This window comes from Curcuma longa, chromosome 6 (genome assembly GCF_044706935.1).
Source record: "Curcuma longa cultivar G26 ecotype Majalengka, Jawa Barat chromosome 6, ITB_CL_G26_1.1, whole genome shotgun sequence".
NCBI lineage: Eukaryota > Viridiplantae > Streptophyta > Magnoliopsida > Zingiberales > Zingiberaceae > Curcuma > Curcuma longa.
Window position 1 is genome coordinate 6,514,178 of NC_133866.1, and position 11,340 is coordinate 6,525,517.

General features: G+C 41.1%; 1 protein-coding gene across 1 annotated transcript; it reads right to left on the reverse strand.

Moving 5' to 3' along the window:
* Positions 1-8,690: 8,690 nt before the first annotated feature.
* Positions 8,691-10,180, reverse strand: LOC141830830 (GDSL esterase/lipase At1g28590-like). Its single transcript, XM_074718271.1, has 4 exons — positions 9,909-10,180; positions 9,470-9,837; positions 9,122-9,398; positions 8,691-9,055 (listed from the first exon to the last, which is right to left on the reverse strand). The coding sequence occupies exons 1-4, from the start codon at positions 10,150-10,152 to the stop codon at positions 8,775-8,777; spliced, it is 1,170 nt and encodes a 389-aa protein (XP_074574372.1). The 5' UTR covers positions 10,153-10,180; the 3' UTR covers positions 8,691-8,774.
* Between the last annotated feature and the right edge of the window lie 1,160 nt (positions 10,181-11,340).

An 11,340-nucleotide genomic window follows, 5' to 3' on the forward strand; every position in this document is an offset into this window, starting at 1 on the left:
CTGGGGGCAAGCAAGGTCTCTGGTCCGGCTCAGGAACCCTAATCCTATAGTTGGCTGGTATCTCGTAGGCTAACCTAGTTAGGGATATGGACATCTGAGGGAAGGTTGACTCTATAGGCTAGTACCAAGGACCGGAACTATCTTCCGAAGCCATTTCTAGGAAGAAGCGACGAAGGAAGAATTAAAAAACTTACGGGATTCAAAGGGGAGGCAATGAAGTCACCGAAGCACCAGAAAGAACGAGACAAATGCAGGAAGGAAGGAGAAGAATCACGAAAGGATGAGCGCATAGCCGTCGCGGGTGCGACACCTCACCCAATATATCTAGCACCCTAATCGGTCGGAGCCGTCTGATCAGGCGGCGAAGAACGAGCGAGAGCGAGTGGCAGTCATCCGATGGGTGCATTTCTCGAGGCAGATCCTCCGCATCATGATGATGATTTACATGTCCCATCGGACATCACGCCAGCACACCCTAATTTATGGTGCCTCAGAAATGATTCCACCACGTCACCAACATACCATACCGTTGGTGGAACGACAAACCACGCTTGTAATCACTCATCCCGCATGTATCGTTGTCCCTTCCCCAAAGACAAAGGTGGCTCGACCACTCGTGGCACGATCCTGACTCCGGCTCGACTCACGCCCGCCCACGCACTGGTCTAGTCAGTCAAGCTCACGTCTCCCTCGACTAGACTAGTTGGGAGGCTTGTGTTATGGTCGTAAGGAGTAGGTCGTGGTTAGTCTGATCTAAGAGCAGCCTATTGGGTCCGGTCCACGGCGCCATAGAGCCCGGGTCGAGCCGGAGCCTCTGGCTCATCATCCCTGGGTCAAGTCTTGCAAGTCGAATCGGGCGAAGCGGGTAGGACCTAACGGAAATGCTCCGTAACGATGCCGAAGCCGGATCAGGTCTCCTCTGCCCAAGCACTCGATACCGAGTTCCCGCGCCGAATCCCTTAGGTCGATGCGGGGACCAAGCCGTATCTGCAAGGAGATAGGCCCTTCCCTATCAGTTCGGCCTTACATCACCTCCGAGCCGAGCCGGATCCTCGAAGCAGCATCCACGCCTGATCCGACTCGACCCATTCAGACGTAAGGCACGCCGGCTTTCCCGTTCTGCCCTGGCCCCATGCAGGCTTCTCTTTCTTTCCCAAAGACTACTCCCCCATCGTACGACTGTGAATGCCCCCCTTGCCACCCCTGCAACTCATCATGCACTACAAAAATACATCCGTTTAGCAACGAAATTTTGCGACGAATAATATTTGTCGCTAATTTGGGACAAATTTTGCGACAAAAATAGAATTTATTGCCAATTTGTAACGAAATTAGTGACAAAACTATTTTTGTTGCTAAAATTACGATGACCTATATTTGTCGCCAAATTCGTCATAAATTTATGATGAATTTCACTATTCGTCGCAAATTAGCGACGAAATCACAGGTTCGTCGCCAAATCACCGTAACTTAAATACCCGGACCCACTTAATTTGGCGACGAATCATGAATTCATCGCCAAATTGGCAATGAATCATGAATTCGTCGCCAAATTAGGCGAATCAGATGATTCATCGCCAAATTGCGATGAATCGGCTGATTCGTCGCCAATTTTGGCAACGAATTTGGCGACAAAAAGTATTCGTCGCCAAATCCCTAACTTACCCGACCCGAGCCCTTTCTTTCTTTCCTTCTCCGCGATCTTTCTCTCCTTCTCCACGATTTTCTCTCTTCCTCCGGTGAATCTCTGCTTCCAGCGACCCGGCGACGTCGATCCGATCCCTCCGGCGACTGCAACGGCGACGGTGAAGCTCTCGGCGACGGTGAACAAAGGTAAAAATGTTTTTTTTTGTTCTGTTTCTTTTCTCTTCCTCGCTCCGGCGCTATGCGTGCTGGCCGGGCGTTGGCCGGCCCCTGACGGGTTGGTGGACGGCCGGCGGCGAACCTCTGAGCGACGGTGGCGCCGTTGGGCGGCTGGTTGCGGGCGACTGGCGCCGCTGGCAGCTGGTTGGGGTCGCCGGCGGATGGAAGCTGGTGGGGGCTGGTGGGCTTTGGGCGGCCGGCGGATGGTGGGCTACTGGCTGGCCGGCGGCGGCCCGCTGGCCGTTGGCCGATGGCGTGGCGCTAGTGCTGGCCCCTATGTGGGTGGGACTGGGGTGGCGGCCTGTTGCCGTTTCATCGCGCACGGGGTGCTAGCCGGCTGGCGGCCAACTGGTGGGCTGCTGGCCGGCCAATTTTGGGTGCTGGCCGGCCGGTGGTGGGGTAGAGTGGTGGCCGGCTGTCCACTGGTGGGCTGCTGGGTTTTTTAGCCACTTAGCTTGGTGGTGGCTTAGGGTTAGGGTTTATTCATATAAAGTTTAATTTATCCATGGTTATTTAGGGTTGTTGGCGTCTTGGGTTAAGGTTTAGGGTTAGGGTTTAGACCGGCCGTGTTAGGGTTTGTTGGCCGATCGTGTTAGGGTTGCCAGTCGGGTTAGGGTTGCAAGATTGTTTGTGTATCTTATATTAATTTCAATATATTTTAATTAATTATGTGTTGTTGGTGCAATCTTTGCCCCAAGTGCATTGAGTTTCAATGTTTGGCTAAACTATGTTTGAAGTTAGGCAATACTTGTGATCTAACATGTGTGATGCAAGTTTGCAGGAAAGTCCAAGCGTAGTCTTGGCAAAGGAAAGTCCAAGTGGGTAGTCTTGGCAAAGCAAAAGTCCAAGTGGGTAGTCTTGGCAAAGCAAAAGTCCAAGTGGGTAGTCTTGGCAAGGAAAAGTCCAAGTGGGAAGTCTTGGCAAGCAAAAGTCCAAGTGGGAAGTCTTGGCAAGGAAAAGTCCAAGTGGGTAGTCTTGGCAAGGACTTGACATGACGAAGCTGATGGAAGCATCTCAAGCTAGTGCAGGGAAGGCATGAGGCTGTGGGAGATGTTTGAAGGCCGAGGTCTAGGTCAAGAGAAGCTGAAATGTGATTTTTCAGCTTCACCAGTCGACTGGCCCTGCCAGCAGTCGACTGCTCATAAATCAGACGCACACAGAAAGATCAGTCGAGCCAGAGGAAGACAGGAGTCGACTGGGCAGTCGACTGGTGTTATGGTGAGTCGACTGTTGCCAGTCGACTGGTCTTGGACAGTCGACTGCTATTTGAACGTTGCAGAAAATTGGCAAGCATTTAATGCGCTTTAATGCGAGATTTTGTTGCCGATTGAAGGCATCAGTCGACTGGCCCTGCCAGCAGTCGACTGATGTTGCAGAAATTATAAAAGAAGCCTGCACGAGAACAACTCAAGAATTTTGCTATTCTTTCATTCTTTTGTGCTTCTTCTGAGAACTTGTTTGTTCTCCATTCTCTGCTTTCTTCCTCTCCTCCTAAACAACATTTTATATCATCTTTGAGGAGATCGAAAGAGTTGTAAAGGTTTCTCCGCCTTCGAGGTTTTCGAGAAGGAGAAGATTCATAGTGCATCGGGTGTGTGTGTGCGTGTGGATCCTTGGATTAGTCACCTCTGCGGAGGTGGAGACCAAGTAAACAAACCGGGTTAGCGTTGATCTCTTTCTTTCTCTTTTATATTTTTGCTTCCGCTAATCTCTGTGCAGAGAAAGAACAAGAAAAGTCGAGAAACGCTATTCACCCCCCTCTAGCGAACCAACCGATCCTAACAAGTGGTATCAGAGCCGGTTACGTTTCGGAGGATCTAACAATCAACCGGAGCAACTCAAAATTTTACATTGAGACATTAAATTTAAGACAATATTTAAACTTTTGTCTCAAATTCAACTAAATAAGACACCTAATAAAGACGGTTAAAGATATAATTATATAAGACATTCAAATAAGACGGTAAAAAAGTATTTGTCTCAAATTGTCTTGATTGTGTCCAAAAAAAAACAAAATCACACACGTACATAAAGTATTTAGACAAATATAAATTAGTATTTATAAATTAATAAAAAATTAAAATTGTTGTTACTTGCGTTTATAAAATTATTTTAATTATATTAATAAATTAATAAATGATTAAAAAAATCTCTTTAGACAAATATAAATTAATATTTATAAATTAATAAAAATTTAAAATCATTATTACTTATGTTTACATAAACGTTTTTATTATATTTATAAATTAATAAATGAATAAAAATTCTCTTTATATAAATATAAATAAAGATTTATAAATTAATAAAAATTTTGTTTATGTTTTTAAAAATTTTATTTTCATTTACGTTTTATAAAATTATCTTAATTAAATCAAATACTAAATAATATTTATTTACGTTTTATATTTTTATAAATCAAATAAATATTTACGTAAATAACATTTATTTACATAAATGAATATAACATTTACGTAAATGTAAATAACATTTATTTATTTTTTATACTAAATAACATTTATTTACGTAAATGAAAATTTTATTTTCATTTACGTTTTATAATTTTATAAATCAAATACTAAATAACATTTACCCTAACTTCCGCACCGCATCGCATCCTTCTTCCGCAACGCATCCTTCCACGCCGTCTGCTCCTTCTTCCGCACCACAGTGCCGCACCACCGCAGCGCCGCACCACCGCATGGCAGGTTATATGTTCTCACCCAATCGTGCTTACTTCTTAATCTTGCTGGCAACTGCATATTCCATTTATTCTGTCTATATGCGGGTTGGACTACTAGGAGTTTTCTTGTCGATGAATAATATAATTTAGGTTGTATGAATTGATTCTAGGTCTTGCTTGTGCACCCTGAAAAAAATTTGGCGACAGGAAGTTTACTAGCATGTGAATCCTTTGACAAACTCAAGTTCTCATATGAGGTAAATTACATATAAAGTGTTTTAGAGGGCAATAATACATACCTGATTTTTCTTTTATACTTGTGGGTAATACTATGTAACTAATGATCAATAAATTTCAGGTTCTGTCAGATTTAACTAAGAAGAAACACTATGATGAGCAATTGAGGAAGGAAGAATCTGGTAGAGTGTTTCAGAGGTCTTCAACTTCATCTCATAAGGTATTATTTATAAGATGAATGCTGTAAGCCTGTATCTATGATTATTATTTTAATTTTTATTAGTCATGCAAGTGTCTCAACATGTTTCTATATTCTTGCATGCCATGTAAGAGGCAATCATATATATACAATAAAGTATGTAATTTTCTCTTTTTATATACTTTTATTAGCATAATATGGTAATATTTCATTATGGAGTTTACACTTCTTTCAAAATTGTTGTCATATAATTAAGAGTGCATTACTATGTGTTTTATGCATTGATTTTCCATTGCCTGATATTTGATGGTTATAATAATAAATATGTTTGTTGTTATAGTGACTGTTTACTTGTGAAGGATTTCTATAATAATAAAAGGTATCTTGACTTTATTTAAATAATTTATTTTTATGATGAATTTTAATAGTTTGTAATATGTACAATTTTTTTTAGGTTGCAGATAATACTATGTCACATGAACAAGGATTGGGTAACCAACAGGTACATTGGTAGTTGCTTTCACAAGTATTTTTTTTGTTAATATATATAGTTGCAAGAAAGAGGATTATATACATGTTAGATGATGAAATTTCTTATTGAAAAGTTCTATTTATTAATTTTTTTTGAACAATATATGTCTTCTATTATTTCTGAACAATAATTCTTATGCACACCTCTTGAATTCAATGAGCTTTGTTAAATTGACTATTTCTATGTGGACCTCAATTTTATATGTTTAGTCATGTAAAATTTTATTGTTAATCTACATATATGTCTCATGTTGAATCAATTATGTTTGAGTAAATGGATTCTTTATATTCTTATATATTATAAAATATCTTTACCTCTAAAAAGAGTTTTTTTTAATGTTCAGGATTCTGATGAAGAAGGATCATAGAAGTTATCTCCAGATCATGAAGAGTTGTTCTTTAAGCTTTCTCTTGTGTAACTTTGAAATAGTAGTTTTTTTCTTATCAAATTAATGATGGATATGTACACATTTTTATTATTGGATAAATGTCAGTATGAAACCTTTTATTTTGAAATGACAATTCAATAATTCTGATCTAGATTAATTTGTATAGTAAGTATTTATTAAATTTCATCACAAATGGTGTATCTAACAAATGAAAACATTAGGGACAGTAATTTACTGTCTTCACTTTTATTTGAGACAGTACATTACTATCTCAATCTAGTGTCTCTAGCTTTTTCACAGGATAAGACATAACATTTGAGACAAAAAAATAACTGTCTTAAATATTTTTGAGACAATTTAACAACCGTCTCAACACCGTCTTAAATCGTATTTGAGACAGTGCAACTGTCTCAATATTTTTTTGAGACGCTTGTATTGGGGACGGCTACATTACCGTCTCATCACTGTCTCAAAAACATTTTGAGACAGTAAATTTATAATTTAAGACAGATTTTGTTATGTCTCAAAAGCCTAATTTTCTAGTAGTGGTTGGTGCAATTGACCTTGGATCAAGGTTGACCAAGCTCGGTTGACTCAAGTTGGATTTTGATATTTAATCAATATGTTAGGTAGATGTCAAGTAGGTTAAGGTTGATCGGATACTTGAAGATGAAGAAGAGTCAAATATGTCAAGGTTGACTGGATACTTAATGGTGAACAAATCTTGGGTCATGAAGGACTGGACACTTGGCACGAGATAAAAAGCTTGGCACGAGATGGAAAGTCCAAGTTGGAGTCTGAACACTTAACACGAGATAGAAAATCCAAATGGATCATGGAGGATCAGACACTTGACATAAGACAGAAATTTTAAGTGGGTTACAGTTAACTGGACACTTAGTGACAAGAGAAATCCTAATGAGTCATCATTGACCGAATGTTAGGCATGAGATGAGAAGTTCAAACAAATTAAGCAAGATTGAATGTTTGACAAATGATGAAGTCTCAATAGGTTAAGATTGATCGGATATTGGACAACAAAAAATTTGAACGGGTCGAGGGTAACTAGATATTTAACAAAAGAAGTTCTAGTAAATTGAGATCAATTAGATACTAGGTGAGGTGAGAGTTTAGCTTTAAAATGCTAAAATAGAGGTAGCAATTGATTGATGGGAAGTAGCAATTGATTGCTAATCCTAAATCCCAAATTTGAGATTTATGGTAAGAAAGAAGGTTGGCTGGTTCAACTGGCTGATTGAATTGGCTAATTGAATTGGCTAGTTGAACTGGCCGGTTGAATTGGCTAGTTGAACTGGCCGATTGAACTAGTTGGTTTAATGTAGGCTACTAATTGACTAGTGAGTTCTAGCAATCAATTGGTGGCACTGTAACAATGAACAGAACACTCCCGAATTGACTAGCTAGTTTGATTGGAAGCAATTGCAATCAATTGGTGTGACTTACCAATCGATTGGTCAAGTATAAAAGAGTCGTTTTGTAGATTTAAATGATTGGATTCGATGGGAATCGATTGGTAATGGTTACCAATCGATTGCTAGACAAAAATTAGCCTTAAAGCAACTCTAGAAAAAGGGATTTCGTGGAGATTTGAAGGCGTCAATTCTTGGAGATTATAAGGCAAAGTGCTGGTGCATTTCCAAATCAACAAGAGGTTATTCTAAACAACAAGAAAACATTCAAAGTAAGATTTCATTTGTAAAATTATTTTTGCTTTCATTTGTATTTGTATTTGTTTTCTTATTATGTTCTTGTAAGAAAAATGTTGTAAAAGGCTTCTCTGCTTTTGGAAGGTATTCGAAAAGGAAAAGTTCATAGTGGTGGGAGGTCATTAGGAGTATGCCTTGGATTAGTCGCCTAAAAGATGGAGACCAAGTAAATGTCGAAGTTTTGTATGTGGCGTCAAGTTTGAGTTAAAATTTTCGTTGCACATTTAAACGACGAGCACACACTCAAGAGACGAAGAGATCGAAGCTATTTATCCCCCTCTAGCTTACATAAGCAAGATGCAGAATGATATAGATGAACAAATAATGCTTCAACTATATGAGCAGTGATAAATACTACGTCAAAGAGTTCAAACCTATTTCAATAGAACACAAAGGAGAAGATATTTGAATCAGGATCGTGAAGTCGAACGTGCTTGTCTTTTCAAGGAATGACAGGAGGCTATGAGAAAGGATATAAAGTAGGCATTTGCGGTGCTCCAATTTCGATGAGCAATGATAAAAGGTCCAGGATGATTTTGATAGAAGGATGACTTAAAGGATATCATGTATATACATGTATTATTTTCAAAACATGATTATTGAAGATAAAGGGATGCAGTAGTCAATTGATCAGATAATGAAGGAGATCCTGCGTCACAAATATTTCAGAGCTTAACAAAGAATTTCAAAAATATTTTCAAAGAGATTACAAGTTACATGATAGTTAACTGTATTATTATCAGCCGACTTAGTTGAGTATATTTAAACATGCTACGATGTGACCAATGAGAAAATAATTTATTAATTATGATATGTTTAATTATTTTATATTATATTCCAGAAATAATTTTAAGAATTTTGTATATACTCATTCTTTTTAAATTTTATAAAATTTAATTATATTTTATCAATTATTATTTATACAAAAAGTATATATAAATCTAAATAATAATATATTGAATACATATTCTAAATATTATTATTATTATTAATTATATATATACAATTTATTATATTAATATTGAACAAATATAAACGAAGTTTTTATTAAATATCAAGCTTCCTCCTAAAAGAAGAGTATAGTTCTTCCATCACTTCCCGGCGTCGATCATCTCCCGTCACTCGATTTCCGACAAGTTCCAATCGGTTTAAGCAGATGCCAAGTGGCCATCACCGTCATGGAATCCGACGACCTCCCAGTTTACGTCAAGACAAGCTTGTGAAATAGGGGGGACGGTGTATGGTCCGAGAAGACCGCCGGCGATGATCCGGTTTGCCGCCTCCGTCGTGTGCAGCACGTCCCACCATATTTTCTTCGACGGGTCTCCGCAAACGCTGCTGCCTTCGTCGCCAAACTGCACCGTAGCATTCAATCTGCCGGAGCCGCCATCGTATCCACAGCACGCCTCAAGAACAGGCTCCTCGAATCCTGCATTCGATTCGTTGCGGCGTCCAGTGATTCCCCGATTGATCAGTAGTAATTTGATGAGCTTACCGTAGTCGTAGGGAGAATCAAAGATGGCCATCGTGGCGTGGTAGACGTCGGCGTACAAGATGGCCACCTCCGGGTGCCGGCGCCGGAGCCGCTGCAACTCCTCCACCAGCAGGCGGTTGTGGCGGATGGCGAAGTCGTTGAGCCAATTTATGCACCCGGTTCGGGGATCGTAGCTCTCTTGCTTTTCTCCCTGGAAGATGTTCAGGTACGCGGGGCAGCAACCCATCGGAAAGCTCCCCGGCACCACCATCGTTCTCGCGCCGATCTCGATCAGTTTCTGGACAACAGAAGGCTGAAAGTTTTTACTCTAATCTTTGTGAAGAAAGAAGCAGATTTGACTGAGCTCACCTCTATGGCGGAGCCGATTGCGCTGACGACGTCGGGAACGAAGGTTGCGATCTCGCCGGCGCTTCGATTTTGGAAGAAGGGGTTGTTGTAGTCGTTGGATCCGATCTGTCCCACCGAGAACAGGGCGTTGCTCAGAAAAGCGGCGCAGTCCGAAGCGGAGGAGCAAAGCGAAGGCAGGAGCTGCTCGAACCAGCGGAGCTGCACGCTCAGGGAGTTGTTGGATGTTATATTCTCTATTCCTCTCGAAAAGAAATAGTCGACATCGAGCGCTGTGGCTCCGACGACCGCAAAGTTGGCTCCGTGCCTGAAGTCCTCTGCTCCACCACCGCCGAGATACGGCTTCACTAACGGCAAACCCATTGCTTGAGCTGGACGTCGAATGAATCATCATCAACTTCGTCAACGCATCAATTACAATAATTCTAACGCTAGAGTTTACCGATGAAGTCGATGATTAGCCTTCCGTCGGAAAAGCGTCCGGTGGGGTGGTGGAAGAAGGTCTCGCCGTAGGGAAGGCGGCCGGCGCGGCAGGAGTTGCCAGTGAGGATGAGAAAGTTGCCGGTGTCGACGGAGGAGGCGCCGAAGCTAAAGATGGAGGTGTAGCAGCCGACGCCGAGGCCGAGCTCGGCGTGGAGGCTGAGGGCGAAGAGGAAGAATGCAGCGGCCGCGGCCGCCGCCGCCATGCTTATTGGAAGGGACTGATGAAGTGGCCCGCCGTACTGTCGGTCGATCTAAAAGAGGATAAAAGAAATATATTTAAATATTATTTTCTAAATTAAATGTGTGGCTCGCGTTCTCAACACGTGGCATATATGATACTTTCAATTTGCCCCCCAACATAATGACCCATACATTTCCCTTGTAATCATTGCGGTTGTTGGATATTAGGGCCTTAATAAATCAATACGGTTTTATAAAAAAATCAGAATGCCATCAATTGATGAAAGTCGTAATTGACTTCAAAATTGAAATATACGTTTCGCGTAGATAGATTTAGACTATTAATTTGCTCAAAACCGATTAAGGGTAAATGAGAAATTAATTGTTTAAGATTGGCCCGAATAACATTAATTATTAATTAATGTATATATATATAAGGAAATACAGGGAGAATAGTCCCACATCGGAAATTTACGATGTGTTTTCTTTCCTTATTAATGATGCTGTGTTAATGGAGTTAACACAAAAAGACCAGGTGCTCGCACCTGTGAGCCACCCGCCACGTGCGCACGTGCGCAATGGACGCTTTGTAGACGCACTTTGCACTTCGCACGTACACGTCGTCGCGAGGAACTTAAATTTATGCTCCAGATGACATTGCAGTGTCTGCGTGGCACTCGGGTGACGTGTCAGGCTTGTATCTGACGTTGCAATGCCTGTGTGGCATCCACGTGGGCAAGAAGAGGTGACTGGACTGTTGATTGGGCGAACGGATGACAATCATTGATCAAAGAAGTGTGATGGATCGCTTGTGATGCGATCTGGAGCGATGGATCGCGAAGAGTCACGATCTGACCGCTGGGATGAGACCTGATCTGAAGCGTCAGATCAAATGGATCAAGAGATTCAGATCAGACGGCTGATGACAAGAGGCGAGAGTTTGTCGATCAATTCATCACATTCTTCTCTTCCTTGTGCATTCATCCATCGATCTAGTGCATTCATCCCGGAGTCCAAAAAGCCTACGAGAGAGTTTGTCGATCTCGAAATTTGGAGTGCTACTATTCCGAGACGTTCGTTGTTGTATCTTAGGAACGAATTGTTGCTATCCGTTAGCACCGTAGCGGAGCAATATTGTTTACGGAGATAATGTTAAACACTAGCCTCGACAATCCGTATCAGTTTGTATACTCCCGGAGCTACCGGAGATA

Coding starts and splice junctions, on each gene's coding strand:
- LOC141830830 (XM_074718271.1), bottom strand. CDS start 10,152: ATGGCGGCGGCGGCCGCGGCCGCTGCATTCTTCCTCTTCGCCCTCAGC. Junction 9,399..9,469: donor CAATCGGCTCCGCCATAGAG/GTGAGCTCAGTC, acceptor TCTGTTGTCCAG/AAACTGATCGAGATCGGCGC. Junction 9,056..9,121: donor TGATTCTCCCTACGACTACG/GTAAGCTCATCA, acceptor AATCGAATGCAG/GATTCGAGGAGCCTGTTCTT.